This window comes from Pelobates fuscus, chromosome 11 (genome assembly GCF_036172605.1).
Source record: "Pelobates fuscus isolate aPelFus1 chromosome 11, aPelFus1.pri, whole genome shotgun sequence".
In the NCBI taxonomy this organism is placed as follows: domain Eukaryota; kingdom Metazoa; phylum Chordata; class Amphibia; order Anura; family Pelobatidae; genus Pelobates; species Pelobates fuscus.
Window position 1 is genome coordinate 67,615,850 of NC_086327.1, and position 14,702 is coordinate 67,630,551.

General features: G+C 45.6%; 1 protein-coding gene across 3 annotated transcripts in view; it reads left to right on the forward strand.

The window, feature by feature from the left end:
- Positions 1-3,791, forward strand: part of ISOC2 (isochorismatase domain containing 2) — a 250,152-nt gene extending 246,361 nt beyond the window's left edge. For all 3 annotated transcript variants that reach the window (XM_063436060.1, XM_063436062.1, XM_063436061.1), the window contains exon 6: positions 3,605-3,791. In XM_063436060.1, the coding sequence (XP_063292130.1) occupies positions 3,605-3,685 (81 nt within the window). In that variant the 3' untranslated portion in view covers positions 3,686-3,791. The remainder of the gene's footprint in view (positions 1-3,604) is intronic.
- The last annotated feature ends 10,911 nt before the right edge of the window (positions 3,792-14,702 follow it).

The following is a 14,702-nucleotide window of genomic DNA, read 5'->3' on the forward strand; positions in this document are numbered from 1 at the left end:
CACGAGGGGGTGGGGGGATTGAGTCCTCGTCCTCCAAGGATGGGATATGAGGGGGGTCCCGGTGTTCCGCCTGGTGGCTGTGTTTGAGTGGGGTCTTGCCCCTCAATTTCAGCGGGCCCATGGCGGTGCCCTTCCAGTGTCTCTTGGACGCTGAGGTGTCTGTTTTGGAGTTGTCGGGGTCCTTGGCGTCTGCGGTAGTTGAGGTGTCAATGCCCACCAAGTTGGGAAAGTTGTGCACCAGCATCTTGGTGGTAGCTTTCTCTACTGAGGCTGTCACCGCTGCATTTATCATTGACTGGAAGTCTGGAGAGGGTGGTTGAGGTTAGTCGCTCACTGTGGGTAGCCCCGTCTTTGGGAGACAGAACAGGTTTTGTCTGTCAATCAGAACCACTTAGTTAAGGTAATGGTAGTAGGTAGTGTAGGTAGACGGAGATGAGCGGTCAATTGTAATCGGGTTGGAGCCCGTGTAAGGTGAGGCATTGGGGGCCTCTATATCGACCAAGGAGGTCACCCTTGTTATGTCACTGTGAGTTCTCCCTTCTATATCTGGTAAGGAGGTGAATGGATTACCCCAGTGGTAACATGGAGGTGCCGCATTGCATACAATGGTATGACCTGTGGTCTGTGTATGGCAAGGTGTAGGGCATGGGTGGTCAACCCAGCTGTAAGGGGAGTCACCCCTATAGTATGCTTGCCACTGAAGGGTCTGTGCAAGTCTCGTTTGGGGGTCACTCAGCGTAGGGGGGGTCACTCCTGTAGTATGATTGCCACTGAAGGGTCTGTGCAAATCTCGCTTGGGGGTCATCCCTGTAATGCAGTGGTAGTAACACTGATATACTGTTTGAATGGGGGGGTCACCCATTGGAGAGTGGGGTCCCCCCAGGTTAGATACAAGTTTTGGAGTGTATAATGTTAATTGGCCAGTGAATTCAGAACATTGCCAGTGCAGAAATCAGGTCTGGCAATAATAGTACCCAGTCAGTACAGCAGTACACATATACACATTTGTAAAACAGTTAATTGCCATATAACAGGTACTATAGTTAAAGAAAACAGTAGGCCAGATCATGGGAATCACAATCTGGTTGTAAAACATGGCCGACGTGAATCTTGCGAGATCCAAGATGGCCGCCGTTTGCGCGCAAATTTAGCCGGTGCGGCCCACCAATGTGAAATAACAGATCCCCTTACTCCCCCCACCTGCAGTACCCTATCTGCTAGCCCCAGACCCTGTCAAAATCGGTGCATTCACAGCAAAAAAGCTGCGATAATGTTTACAATAAGGAGTGACCAGGAGGTAAAGGGAAGGGACAGCAGAGTGTGAAGAAACGTTAAAGATAGTTTCCAATAAGGAGGGCAGAAAGTTGGACGAGAGGGGAATGGAGTAAGAATAATAAGAGAAAACAGAAGAATAAATAATGTAGTACAATCCAACCACATAGACAAAGACAGTGATCTGAGAACAAAATACTCTGACATGTGCCTGGCTGGAGCAGCAAAGAAAGCGGAAGTGATATGCCTGTCAGGGCTTTATATAGATGTGATGCTTGTTTCTGATTGGTTTAAAAGTTTCTTGATTGACTTGTATTGCTGGAAGCATAAGTAAAGAAAGTTATGCAAAATAGGAAGCCTCCTGTCATGTAATAAAATTATTGTATCTATTGTGAGTTAGTTTTCTTGAGCTTGAGTTCAGACTGGGGATCCACCGAAGGGCAGGCTATTTCAGTTGCTGTCCATTCTCAGAATACTCTTGCGACCCGTTATTTGCTCTCCATACGTTTAAAGGGTAATCCAGACGTGGACCCCTTGCTCACGGTGCCTAGAGAGCTATCAGCTATACCTCACTGATGATGCCTGACAAGGCTGAAACGATCGTCTGGGGTTGCTGTATCTCTCGTGCAAAGGGAACATGCTGGCATTTTGGATCTGGACTGCCCATATGGGTGGGACCAGTCTGATATGCTTCAGATATGTTCTCTCTGTAATGGCACAAGATGAGCTAAAACCAGCTTGAGTTCTGAGAGGGGATCCACCGAACGGCAGGCTATTTCAGTTGCTGCCCGTTCTCAGAATACTCTTGCAACCCGTTTTTTGCTCTATATAGTTTTCTTTATTTGCACTTGGTGTGTAGAAATTTAGAAATGAAAATTTTAACTTTTTTTTTCCATATTTTTATATTTTATTCCTATTAAATGATGCGTTATATGGTATCAAAAGAAAGCCCTATTTCTCCTTTAAAATATTTATAATATGTATGGGTGCACTTAAACAGGTGGAAAATGTGGTAAAATGAAGGCATGACATGCAGAGTTTAGGATAGCAAAGGACAAAACAAGGAAATAACATACTACTCGGCCTTAAAATAGTCGGACTTAACGTTAGACAAAGATAAAAGTGTTGTCAAAATACAAGCCAAGGTCAGGGTTAGAGAGAGACAGCGAAAACAAGAACTAGCCAGAGTCAGGTACACGGTAATCGGTCAAACAGGTAAACAACACTAAAGGGTCAGTAACAAAGTCAGAATATTACACCCGGAATCAGGGCCAGACTGGGGAAAAAATTTGACCCGGGCATTTTTTTAATCACAGTGGCCCACTGATAAGGGGGTGGGGCCAGATAGGGCGTGTTTTCTCATTAAAAATGACAAGCACACCCCATCTCAAAGTAAACATGCTGGTTCAATGCTCTTCCAGGGCAGACCATGCGCAGAACTCTAGCATGAGAAAAAGTCCCTGGATTTGTTCTGCACAGCACAAGCAAATTTAATAACATGTTTGCGCTGTGTTTTCTTGCAACTTGTCTATGGTGTCTATATAAATGGGATACCAGGAGACAAAAGGGCCAGGAAAATATTGTGCATGTGTTTGTAGCCTGCTTTTTGGATTGCGTGTGTATAGAGTGAGCTGATTGTGGTGTGGTTTTGTGTAAATAGGTCAGTTTAATTTGTGTTGTGTTTGTGGTATAATGTAATGCATGTGTGGCTAGGGGCTGTAGAGAGTGTGTGTATAGGGGGCATAGTGTGTATATGGGATGTAGCGATTGTGTGCATACCGGCTGTAGTGTGTTTGTTTAGGGATTGTATTATGTGTTTGCTTTCACTGAATCTAGTGTGTGCATAGGGGATCCAGAGTGTGTATGTCAGGAATGTAGTGTGTGTGTGTGTGTATATGAGCTGTAGTGTTTGTATGTATAGGTGATGTAGTATGAGTAGGGGTTGTAGAGAGTGTATGTTAAGGGAATGTACTATATGTTTGCTTTCAAGGAATCTAGTGTGTGCATAGGGGATCCAGAGTGTGTATGTCAGGAATGTAGTGTGTGTGTACATGCTGCACATTGTGTGTGTAGGGGTCTAGTGTGTATTTGAAAGACCCAGAATATGTATAGTAAATCTAGTGTGTGTGTGTATATATATATATATATATATATATATATATATATATATATATAGGATTGAGAGTGCATATAGGGATCTAGTGTGTGTGTACGTGCTGCACATTGTGTGTGTAGGGGTCTAGTGTGTATTTGAAGGACCCAGAATATGTATAGTAAATCTAGTGTGTGTGTATATATCATTACCTAACTTTGTAATTATTTTGTCTTCTAGGTCCAAAATATCATAAAGGAACCAGCACCTGACAGTGGCCTATTGCCTCTTTTCCATGGGCAAAACCCCTTATTCTCTTGATATTCTGTGTATATTCATGCTGCCAGCTCAATCAGATTTCAAATACAACATGTGCATTTAATATATTAATTTAAATAAAATTAAGTTTAATCTCTTAAATAATAAATCATCTGAACCTCTTTATTTTTTTTTTTTTTTTTTTTTTATTTGACAATTTTTATTTTTTATGCGGTTAAGGGTACAGAAAAAAAAAGAGGGAAGGCAGGGGGGGGGAAGGTAAACAGATTTCATCCATGCATGTTACAATTCGAATACAGCTGGCAGTGAGTATTTAAGTATTAAGGTATTTAAGGATTTAAGTATTTAAGTAGTTAAGGATTTAAGTAGCGTGTACCACACTTATTCACATAAACTGATTGTTACATCCTTCATCCTTCATGGGACGGAGTGTTCTGGTGGCACCTATGACACATTCCCCTATGGGATCCAGCAGGATGGCCCTAATCTTTGTGTTCTAGTTCCACACTCTAATCGCTTCCTCTAATCCAATTACGAGGTGCTGTCCCACTTATAAATTCCATATACAGTATTATTGGTAGGTTACATTTACTTTCGTTTATTACCCGATCTCCATGATTTCCACATATCCCATGCTGCCTGGGCGGTGTTCGCCGGTGGGAACAGCGTTTTTAGGCCCGTTTCAAACGAGCATTGTGTATCTAAGTCTACAGTGACTCGTTGTATACTAGGGGTGGCTGTTTGTTTCCAATGTTGCGCGATTAAGCGTTGCGCTGTTAAAAAGATGTGCAGCAGGAGTTTTTGTGTGGCCCTGGGCAGTCCTCTCGGGAGGTCCGTTATCAACATCTGCTGGGGCCCAAAGGGAAGAATGCAACCAGTTGCCGCTTGGGCAAGTTTGTGGACCCCCGCCCAGAAAGTTTGGAGGTGGGGGCACGTCCACCAGACATGTAAGACAGTGCCTTCCGTCCCATTGCAGCGCCAGCACTTATTGGGGTGTTAGGAAAAATTTTGTGCAGCCTGCTCGGTACCATGTACCATCTATAAATTGTTTTGTAAAGTTGTTCTAGGTGTGTAGATGATTTGATCAGGAGTTGAGGCAATCGGAATATACGTTCCCAATCTGTGCTCGAGAGGGAGCAGTTCAGGTCTGTTTCCCACAGTAATGCTATTTTTGAGGCAGCAAAGGGCAGATGGCGTGACAGTAGTCTGTAACACACGGAGATCGGTTTACACATAGTGGGGAGCAATCCCTTAATAAGCATCTGTTCCCATATATTAGGAATTACGGGCAGTAGGTTGGGTACCGCATCCCTACAGTAGTATTTAGTCAAAAATGAACGTAACTGGATATAGGAGTAGTATGATGTGGGAGGCAGTGAATGTCGGGTTTGCAGCTCCTCAAAGCTGAGCATTTTGCCCTGTTCGTACAAGTGTGTCAGGTGAGTGATACCCCGGACGTGCCATGGCGTGGCGTGGAATGTGGGAATGCAATATGTGAAGGACATGATCGGTGTTGCCAGCGATAGGCCCTTGTGGCCGCTGAGTTGTGTCGCGTGTTTGTCCCAGAGCTTTAGAAGTAGCTCAATCGAGTGAGGTGCTAGGGGCCATTGTGGTCTAGATTTTTTTGGTATCCATACTACATTGGATAGAGTGTGTGGGGCCACCAGCTCTCGTTCTAGTTGTACCCATTGCGGGGGTGGTGTTTGGAGGAAATGTGGGAGGGCAGTGGCTATGACAGTTGCACAGTAATACGTGTGTATGTTAGGCAGCGCCAGGCCCCCCTCTCGTCTAGGTGCATTTAGCAAAGCTTGTGTCACTCTGGGTCTGCCCCCTTTCCACACAAAATGGTTTATATCTGATTGGACCGTTTTAAAAAAGGATCTGGGGAGTTCTAGCGGCAGGTTACGAAACAGATATAGGAGCCTAGGTAGTATTGACATTTTGATCGCTAAGATCCTTTCCGTCCAAGACAGGTATAGTGGTGACCATTTTTTAAGTAAGTTACGACAGTTATTCCATACCATTACATAGTTTGCTGCGAACAGGGCAGGGTGGGTTCTCGTGTACGTAATCCCCAAGTACGTGATAGTGTCAGTTCTCCATTCGAATGTGTAGTCTCGCTGAAGTTGTTTGGTTAGGGTGGTTGATAGTGATATGCCTAGTGCCTGAGTTTTGGACGTGTTGAGGGAGTAGTAAGACACCCTCCCATATTCCTTGATCAGCCTCATAACTACGGGGAGTGAGGTACCTGGATGAGTTAGATAAAGTAGGATGTCATCCGCAAAAGCTCCTACCTTGACCACTTTGTGGCAGATCGTAACTCCTCGGATTTCATCATTGTGATTCCCTCTAACAATGGCTCTAAAGCTAGGACGTACAACAACGGGAAGAGCGGGCACCCTTGCCTCGTACCGTTGGTTATCTGGAAAGGGGAGGAGAGGAAACCCGACTGGAGCACTTGTGCCGAGGGGCTCGCATAGAGTGCGAATATTTGTTGGCAAACTTGAGATGGGACCCCATATGCCTCCAGTACCCCCTGAAGGAAGGGCCAGCCAAGGCGGTCAAACGCTTTTTCGGCGTCTAATGCTAACAGGAGACCGCCCCCTCTGGCCCCCCTAAGTTGCTGGAGAACCACTGATAGCTTTCGGGTGTTATCCAGGCCCTGTCTTCCTCTCACGAAGCCTGTCTGGTCATCTTTGATAAGGGAGGGCAGCAAAGGGGCAAATCGGTTAGCCAAGATTTTTGCATACAGCTTAGCGTCCGTATTGAGTAGGGAGATAGGTCGGAAATTTTTACAGTTGTCAGTCGATTTACCGGGTTTTGGGAGGGTCACTATAGTGGCCCGCAGCATATCCGGTGGCAGTGCTCCCCTCTCCATCGCCTGTTGGAAGGTATCCAGCAGGTGTGGTGCCAAGGTCGAGGCGTACTTTTTATAGTAGAGATTGGAAAACCCATCGGCTCCAGGTGACTTGCCATTAGGCAATTCCCTGATAGTGTTTAAGATCTCCGTCACCGTGAGGGGGCGTGTCAGGGTGTCTATTTGGCTTTGCGAGAGTTGGGGTAGTTTAATGCGGTCTAGAAATGTTTTCACTTCAGTTGCAGTGGGGGTGTGTGTCTTGGGGTCGTCTTTCAAATTATACAGTCTGGAATAGAAGGTGGCGAACGTGTCACTAATCTCTTGGGGCCCTAGTTTTTTTGTCCCGTCTTCCCCCAGTATGTGTGTGTCAGGGTACCTGAGGCCTCTACCTCTAAAGGAGGTAGAGACTTAGTAATTTATCCGTCCAAACGAGCTGTTTCCTTCGTTCCTCGCGGTTCATCCAGTCACTTAAACACCGACCGCGAGGAATCCACGTCCTTTTCTAGCGGGACGCTCAATACGTGACGTCATGGCGCTATCACGAGCGATCTGCCACTCAAGTGTCCGATATCCAATCGGTACTTGTCAGAGGCGTGTCCTTCATCCGGAGCCAGGGTATTTAAGCTTACTTCTCTCTTCAGCTCATTGCCCTGTCGTGGTTCTAGCTTTTCTAGTCACTCAGTGCTCTGGTATTCTAGTTTGCTCTATTTGGTTTTGACTCGGCTTGTTGTACTACCCTGCTTCTCTGTTATCCCTTGACCCGGCTTGTCTCTCGCTTATCTGTCTTCTCGTTCCCTCGACCTCGGCTTGTCTCTGACTATTCTCTATTACTCTCGGTACGTTAGTCCGGCCATTCTAAGGCCCGGTATACGTACCTTTCCACTCTTTGTACCCTGCGTGTTGGATCCCTGTCCCGATCCTGACATTACGACAGGGCCAATGGATCCTGCAGGTACAAACAGTCAGCTTGGTTCTTCGGATTCCAGGTTTGACGCCATGGAGCATAGGATGGATCAGATGGCTTTGGCACTACAGGCACTTTTGTCTCGTGCTAGTAATCCACCTGAGGAGACACGTACTCCTTCTATTTCTCCTGCAGTCTCAGGTCTAGAGGTAGCCACTGTAGGTGCTTCTTCCCGTATTACCCCACCAGTACGTTATGGCGGGTCACCGGAGAAGTGTCGTGGCTTTCTGAACCAGATTAGCATCCATTTCGAATTACAACCCCGCTCTTATCCTACAGATAGAGCGAAGGTTGGATTTGTTATTACTTTACTCATTGAGAAAGCTCTGAGATGGGCCAATCCTTTATGGGAGAATGATAATCCACTAGTCTATAATTATAATGCCTTTGTAGCTGCGTTTAGAAGAACTTTTGACCCCCCTGGTAGAAAGGTCAATGCAGCTAGATTACTGTTGCGCCTTAGACAGGACAATCGAACACTTGTGGATTATGCACTAGAGTTCAGGTCCTTGGCGGCAGAAGTTAAGTGGAACGAACAGGCTTATATAGATGTGTTTCTGAATGGGTTATCAGATGTAATTCTTGACGAGGTCGCTACTAGAGAACTCCCTGAAAATTTGGAGGATTTAATTTCTTTCATATCTCGTATTGATGAACGCCTAAGAGAGAGGCAGAACACTCGAGATAGGACCCGTAGACCCTCCTTTAAACTAGCGCCTACCTTTCAAAATTCTGAGTTCGAGGACTTACGTATTTCTGAACCTATGCAGATAGGCAGTACTCATCTCACAGAGAGGGAGAGACAGTACAGGAGAAGGGAGGGTTTATGTATGTATTGTGGAGTCAGAGGTCATTTACGCCTAAATTGTCCCAATCGTTCGGGAAACGCTCGCACCTAAGTTTCTCTAGAGGACAGGCCTTGGGTGTTTCTACTTTGTCCTCTATTCACAACTACAAAGAGCTCAGGCTTCTGTTACCCGTTTCTTTAAAGTGGGAGAAGGGAGTAGTTAAGACTATGGCACTAATCGATTCTGGAGCTGCTGAGAGCTTTATAGATCAGGGTTTTGCTGCCAAGCATGCTATTCCATCCCAGTTAAAAGAGACACCACTGGCTGTTGAGGCCATCGATGGTAGACCGTTACTTGAGCCTGTTATTTTCCATGAAACCATGCCGATTAACTTAACTGTTGGCATCCTACATAGAGAGGACATATCCTTACTGCTCATTTCTTCTCCGTCTATTCCCATAGTCCTGGGGTACTCCTGGTTGAGGAGACATAACCCTATTATTAATTGGGAGTCAGGGGAGATAGTTTCGTGGGGACAGAATTGTCAAGAAAAATGCTTGCGGAAGGTCTCACCTCTCGGATTAACCAACACATCGGCTAACTCTGACAATCCTACAGAGACACAAATTCCGTCTCAGTATCTAGATTTAAAGGCAGTATTTGACAAAAAGAAAGCCGATACCTTACCCCCACACAGGTCCTTTGATTGCAAAATTAATCTACTCCCTGGTACCATGCCCCCCAGAGGTCATGTATACCCGTTATCTATGAAAGAGAACTCAGTTCTAGAGGAGTATATTCACGAAAATTTAGACAAGGGATTCATTAGGAGGTCCTCCTCCCCTGCCGGGGCTGGATTTTTTTTTGTTAAAAAGAAGGATGGTTCTTTGAGACCTTGTATTGATTATCGAGGCCTAAATAAGATAACCATTAAAAATGCCTACCCGATTCCCTTGATCACCGAACTCTTCGATCGTTTGAAGGGCTCTACAATTTTCACCAAGTTAGACCTCAGAGGGGCATATAACTTGGTGAGAATCCAGCAGGGACATGAGTGGATGACGGCATTCAATACTCGATATGGCCACTATGAATATACTGTTATGCCTTTTGGGTTATGCAATGCACCAGCTGTATTCCAGGATCTGATAAATGAGGTTCTTAGGGAATTTCAGCAAGATTGCGTCATTGTATACCTAGATGATATACTCATACATTCTAGTGAGATTGAGACTCATCACAAGCAAGTCAGGAGGGTTTTGCACAAGCTTCTCCAGCATGGCTTGTACTGCAAGTTGGAGAAATGTAGCTTTGATCAAACCCAGGTAACCTTTCTCGGCTATGTGATCTCTGGGGAAGGATTTAAGATGGATCCGGATAAGCTCCAGTCCATTCTAGAGTGGCCTTTACCCAAAGGTCTTAAAGCCGTACAGAGATTTATTGGTTTTTCTAATTATTATAGGCGCTTTATTAAGGGCTATTCTTCAATTATCGCACCTATCACTAATATGACCAAACAGGGGGCTGATACTAAGAATTGGACTACTGAAGCTCTTCTTGCGTTCAAAACTCTCAAGGAGCTTTTCGCTTCCGCTCCAATTTTAGTTCACCCCGACACTTCCCTGCCTTTTCTACTTGAGGTAGACGCATCAGAGACTGGTTTAGGTGCTGTCCTATCTCAAAGGTTGGGTGTTGATAAACCATTACATCCATGTGGATTTTTCTCTAAAAAATTGTCCGGTACTGAGAGCAGATATGACATTGGTGACAGAGAGTTACTAGCGGTTATCAAGGCTTTGAAAGAGTGGAGACATTTATTGGAAGGTACATTACACCCTGTTACCATTCTAACAGACCACAAAAATTTGTCTTATATCGGAGAGGCCAAGCGTTTGTCCTCCAGGCAGGCTCGTTGGTCGTTGTTTCTTACCCATTTCAATTACGTTCTGACTTACAGACCTGGCTCAAAGAATTCTAAAGCCGATGCGCTATCTCGCCAATATGAGCCTTCTGCTTCAGTCGAACCACTTTTGTCCTCCATTGTACCCAAATGCAATATTATTGCTAATACCAGTCTCAAAATTCATTCTCCGCTACTTGACCAGATCTTGAAGTCACAACATCTAGCTCCCGGAAACACTCCTGAGGGAAGAAACTTTGTTCCCCCTGAACTTCAACTGGAGCTCTTACAATGTTTTCACGAAAGTAAAGTAGCTGGTCATCCTGGTATTCGCAAGACATACTCTCTGATATCCAAGGATTTCTGGTGGCCTTCACTACGAAAAGATATTGAGGAGTTCGTCGCAGCTTGTGAGACTTGTGCCAAGACTAAACAACCTCATGCATCTCCATGTGGTCTGTTACACCCCTTGGACATTCCTGAGAAACCTTGGTCCTGTTTGTCCATAGACTTTATCGTTGATTTGCCTGCTTCCAAGAGACAGACTGTTATTCTCACGGTGGTGGATAGATTTACTAAGATGGCCCATTTCGTGCCATTACCTAAACTTCCGACTTCTCCTGAATTGGCGGAGATTTTTGCGAGAGAGGTTTTTCGCCTACATGGGATTCCTTCGGAGATTGTTTCTGATAGAGGTTCTCAATTTGTCTCACGTTTCTGGAGATCCTTTTGTTCTCAAATGGGTATCAAATTGAACTTCTCCTCTGCCTATCACCCTCAGTCTAACGGAGCTGCTGAACGTACCAATCAAAAGATCGAACAGTATCTACGTTGCTTTGTTTCCGAACACCAGGACGATTGGGTCGGTCTGATTCCTTGGGCGGAGTTCGCACACAATAACCTTGTCTGTGATTCAACTCGCTCTAGCCCTTTCTTCATGAACTATGGCTTTCATCCTTCGATTTTTCCTTCGGTTTCCTCTTCTCAGGGGATACCGTCGGTTGATGATCATGTCGCCAACCTGAAGAAATTATGGGATCAGACTCGGCAAATTCTGTTACATAATTCCTCGTTGTTCAAGAAACACGCTGACAAGCATAGAAGAGCGGCTCCTGTTTTTGTTCCTGGGGATAGGGTATGGTTGAGTACTAAGAATATTCGCCTAAAAGTTCCATCTATGAAATTTGCTCCTCGCTACATAGGTCCTTACAGGGTTCTCACTCGTATCAACCCGGTTGCGTATCGCCTTGCTCTGCCACCTGCCTTACGCATTCCTAACTCTTTTCATGTCTCCCTGTTGAAACCTCTTATTTGCAACAAGTTCTCCTCTAAAGTTTCCTCACCTCGTCCTGTTCAGGTGGAGGGTCGGGAAGAGTACGAGGTCAGCTCCATCATTGATTCCAGAATTTCAAGGGGAAAATTGCAATATCTGGTCAACTGGAGGGGATATGGTCCTGAGGAGAGGAGTTGGGTACCTCAGGAGGACGTTCATGCTTCTCGCCTTCGCAGAGCATTTCACCTCCGCTTTCCATCTCGTCCCGGTTCCTTCCGCCCGGTGGGCGTATCTGAGAGGGGGGGTACTGTCAGGGTACCTGAGGCCTCTACCTCTAAAGGAGGTAGAGACTTAGTAATTTATCCGTCCAAACGAGCTGTTTCCTTCGTTCCTCGCGGTTCATCCAGTCACTTAAACACCGACCGCGAGGAATCCACGTCCTTTTCTAGCGGGACGCTCAATACGTGACGTCATGGCGCTATCACGAGCGACCTGCCACTCAAGTGTCCAATATCCAATCGGTACTTGTCAGAGGCGTGTCCTTCATCCGGAGCCAGGGTATTTAAGCTTACTTCTCTCTTCAGCTCATTGCCCTGTCGTGGTTCTAGCTTTTCTAGTCACTCAGTGCTCTGGTATTCTAGTTTGCTCTATTTGGTTTTGACTCGGCTTGTTGTACTACCCTGCTTCTCTGTTATCCCTTGACCCGGCTTGTCTCTCGCTTATCTGTCTTCTCGTTCCCTCGACCTCGGCTTGTCTCTGACTATTCTCTATTACTCTCGGTACGTTAGTCCGGCCATTCTAAGGCCCGGTATACGTACCTTTCCACTCTTTGTACCCTGCGTGTTGGATCCCTGTCCCGATCCTGACAGTGTGCTATTTTGTTAGTGTACAGTTTGTCCCGCAGTCGTGCTGCTAAGTACTTGTTAGTTTTTCCACAGGAGTGGTAGTTAGTCGCTCTCAATCTATTTAGGAAATACGCAGTTTTCGCTGCGTTTAATGTATGTAGTTTACTGTAGGCTTGCTGAAGTTCCGCAGCAAGTTTTCTGGTGGGGTTGGCCTTGTTCCTATTTGTTAGTTCTGCAATTTGTTCTTGACATCGGAGAAGATCTCCCTGTCTCTGTCGTTTCAAGAATGCTGATCTCTTAATGAATAGGCCCCGGATGACCGCCTTATGGGCTAGCCAAACCGAGGTTTCTGATACCTCTCCTCCGCTATTCAGTCGGAAGTAATGGTCTAATTCATTTTTTACCAGGTCAGCAAAGGAATCGTCAGAGAGTAACGACTCATTAAGTTTCCAGTTCCCTCGCCCCCGGAATTGGAACGCGTCATGTAGTGTAATGTAGACTGGGCAATGGTCTGACCAAGCAAATTATCCAATTTTACATTCCGCCACTTGGGCCAGGGATCTGCTGTCTAGTAGGAATGCGTCTATGCGGGAATAAGTATTATGCACCGCGGAGTGGAACGTGTAGTCCCTCTCTATGGGATGCGAGATCCTCCAGCTATCATACAGGCCATATTTTGAGATCAGGGTGGTGAGGTTTTTGCACGTCTTGGACAGGCGTCTGCCCCTATTACGGGATGGCGTAGCTGATGTGTCCAATTGTGGTGATTGGATAAAGTTAAAATCCCCACACAGGATTAGGCCTCCCTGACGGTAGTCCTCCACTATTTGGAGGAGTTTGGTAAGAAAGTTTGTCGAGTCTGTGTTGGGGAAGTAGGCTGTGACCAGTGTGTACTGTGTCGCATTAAAAAGCCCCACTAATATAATGAACCTCCTTTGCGGGTCAATGTACTGTCTCTGAACGTCCAGAGCTATGTCCCTGTTAATTAGGATTGACACCCCTTTCGTTTTGGTAGCAGATTTAGCATGGAATTGGTTAGGGTATTGTTTAGCAAATAGTTTTGGTTCTATGGTTGATTTAAAATGGGTTTCCTGGATACACGCTATATCTACATGTTGGTGTTGTAGCGTCTGAAGTAATAGGCTTCTTTTATTTGGGGAGTTAAGTCCCTTCACGTTATAGGAAACTATTTTCATAACAGATTATTAGGTATCGGGTAGGCGATGACTCATGAGTCTCATATTCATAAAGCGTATGGTATTGTGAGGTGACTAGTGAGTAGTATATACTGTTGCTCAGCTGTGTAATGGTAGGTCTGTTGGTAATCACAGCGGTGCAGTAGATTGAAATCCAACTTGGTGAGGGGGGGGGGAGTGGAGATAGGGGTAACATAGAAAAACATTTATAAACAAGTGACAAGAGCTCAAAACCACTTGAGCTATATCGTGCCTAGTTATACTAGGCACAGGTGGTGGGTGACGTGTCTCTCGGTCGTTTTGGTGTTCTGACGACCGTATCTAGGGGGGTGGGAGTCACGTGTAGGAGGTGAAAATTTCTCCTTAGATTATCTCCTGAGTGTGTGAGTGGAAGAGACCTTGCTACATGATGCACAACCAATATCCATCAGTGCCGTGCCCTATTTATGCTTAAGTAACAGGGACCAGTTTGTCCTGGAGTGTATCTGCTAATGGGCAGCGCCTATTCTAGCCGTCAACTAAAAGTTGTTGCGGTCATTATGTACGTCAGATAGTACTCACAACAATAAGCATTATATAAACATTATATAAACATAACCTCTTTGCAGTTAAGGTCGTGGGACCAGGTGAATCAATGAGCAATGGCACAACATATAAACAATATTGGAACAGTTAGTGAAGTATTGGTCTAGCAATCACGCAGCATATACTCAGCCTTCCCGTTAGGCCTTGGACCAGTCCGCCGACAGTCTCGGTATTTTTGCAACAGGTTGTGCAGGTACGTCCGGCCCAGGTAGCCCCCAATCCGCTAGCTTCTTCAAGCCTTCTTCCATAGAAGAGATGGGGTGATTGGAGTTGTCGTGGTGGACAATAAGTTTTGCTGGGAAGCCCCATCGGTACGGAACCTCCTGCGCCCTCAGTGTGGTAGTGATAGGTGCAAGCGATTTACGAAATTGGAGGGTGTGCGCTGACAAATCCGCAAAGATCTTCAGGGTCCCATACTGAGAGGGTATATTATCTTTTCTAGCTGCTTTGACAATTTTCTCCTTTACATGGAAAAAATGCACTCTGGTTATTACATCTCTGGCTGCTGAGGCAGGAAGATGTTGGGGTCTCCTGAGGCGGTGCGTTCTATCCAGGACCACTTGATCCGGGTGGACTTCTGGGATCAGTTCCAGGAAAAAGGCCTGGAGGTAGTTGTGCAGGGCTTCATTTGTGATCGATTCAGGGATACCC